The sequence below is a fragment of the Echinops telfairi genome, unplaced genomic scaffold, assembly GCF_000313985.2.
Source record: "Echinops telfairi isolate 266 unplaced genomic scaffold, ASM31398v2 ScPeMD7_5;HRSCAF=22, whole genome shotgun sequence".
Taxonomy (NCBI): Eukaryota; Metazoa; Chordata; class Mammalia; order Afrosoricida; family Tenrecidae; genus Echinops; species Echinops telfairi.
In genome coordinates, this window is record NW_022103901.1 from 37,374,970 (window position 1) to 37,376,351 (window position 1,382).

Genomic DNA, 1,382 nt, shown 5'->3' on the forward strand with positions numbered 1-1,382 from the left:
ACAGGAGTATGTGAGATGGGGGTGGCCCAGGCGAGGCTGCAGAGGGGGTGGGAGCCAGCTTTTGAAGGGCCTTTGCCACGAGACTTAGGAAGGTTTTAAACGACTTTGGCAAAAAAGTGTGGCCAGTACTATGATGCTTTTGTTTCTCTCACTTGCAGGAGTTAATGAAACAGCTGAATATAATTCAGGTAAGTGGGGATGAGGTGGCATGCTTCCTGCCACTACCTGGTGAGCTGAGCTGAGAGAGGCAGACACTGGAACTATGCTGCGGTCAGCTTTTGTCCTACCCACCCTTTCCTGTACTCGCCACTGGATTCTTTTGTGATTCCTGTTCTGATCCATTTGTTACTTAGGAGCGTGCTGTTTAATTTCCACATAACAAAGGGGTTTCCAAGAGTTCATGGGGAAATTCCATTATCTTTTTATCCCATCTTTCCACAAACATTTTGAAGCCCCCCTCGTGTGTGTGGATTTCCCAAATACATTTGTTATTAATTTCTAAGAAGATGTTCATTTTGAGAAAATGTTGTGTATGATTTCAATCCTTTTAAACTTACCCAGCCTTTTTTTTATTAGAGCCTAGCATATGGCACGGTAAAGTGGACGGGCAGTAAAAGAGAGGAAGGCCCCATGGCGAGGCGATGGGCACAGTGGGTTCAAGCTTAGGAACGATCACGAGGGTGGCGCAGGACCAGGCACAGGGCCGCTGTGGGTCAGAACCAAGTCAGCGCACCTAGCAAGAAACATGCGGCTTATTCAGGAAACTGTTCCAAGCACACTTGAGAAAAGTGTGTGTGCTGTGGTCTGCATTCTTTGATGGCTGTTAGATTGTGTTGACTTCGAATGTTGTTAAGTGTCATTTCCTTGGTCTTCTGCCTGCTTATTCCGTAGAATATTGAAAGAAAGAAAAAAGAATATTGAAAGCAAAATAATGAAGTTGCCAGCGATTACTATTGCATTATCTCTTCCTGCCTTCAATCCCATTAATTCATGTATTTGGGGGGCTTTGTTGTTAGGTACAGATATGTTCATAATTATTACATGTTCTTTCTGGACTCCCCTTTATCATTATGAAATGTCTATAAATAACTCTAGTTACTTTTTTATGTGTTTATAGTCTATTTTGTCTGATAATAGCCTGACCATTCTAGCTTTTTTTTTTTTTTTGGAAATGAAAGAATATTTAATTCCTCAAGGTTAACATTCATTCTAGCTTTTTTATAGCAATTTGCATGGTGTGTCTGTTTCCATCCATTTACTTTCATCCTGTTTGTTATGTTTTTTAATCTAAAGCATGTCTCCTGGAGTCAGCATATAATTGGATCTTGTTTGTTTAATGGTCTGATGATCCCTGCCTTTAGATTGAATCTTTTAATGCATTC

At 41.0% G+C, this 1,382-nt stretch overlaps 1 protein-coding gene across 1 annotated transcript in view; it reads left to right on the top strand.

Moving 5' to 3' along the window:
* ABAT (4-aminobutyrate aminotransferase) overlaps positions 1-1,382 on the top strand; it is a 65,378-nt gene that overhangs the window by 38,549 nt on the left and 25,447 nt on the right. The window contains exon 4 of the mRNA XM_030884396.2: positions 159-188. Within this exon, the coding sequence (XP_030740256.1) occupies positions 159-188 (30 nt within the window). The remainder of the gene's footprint in view (positions 1-158; positions 189-1,382) is intronic.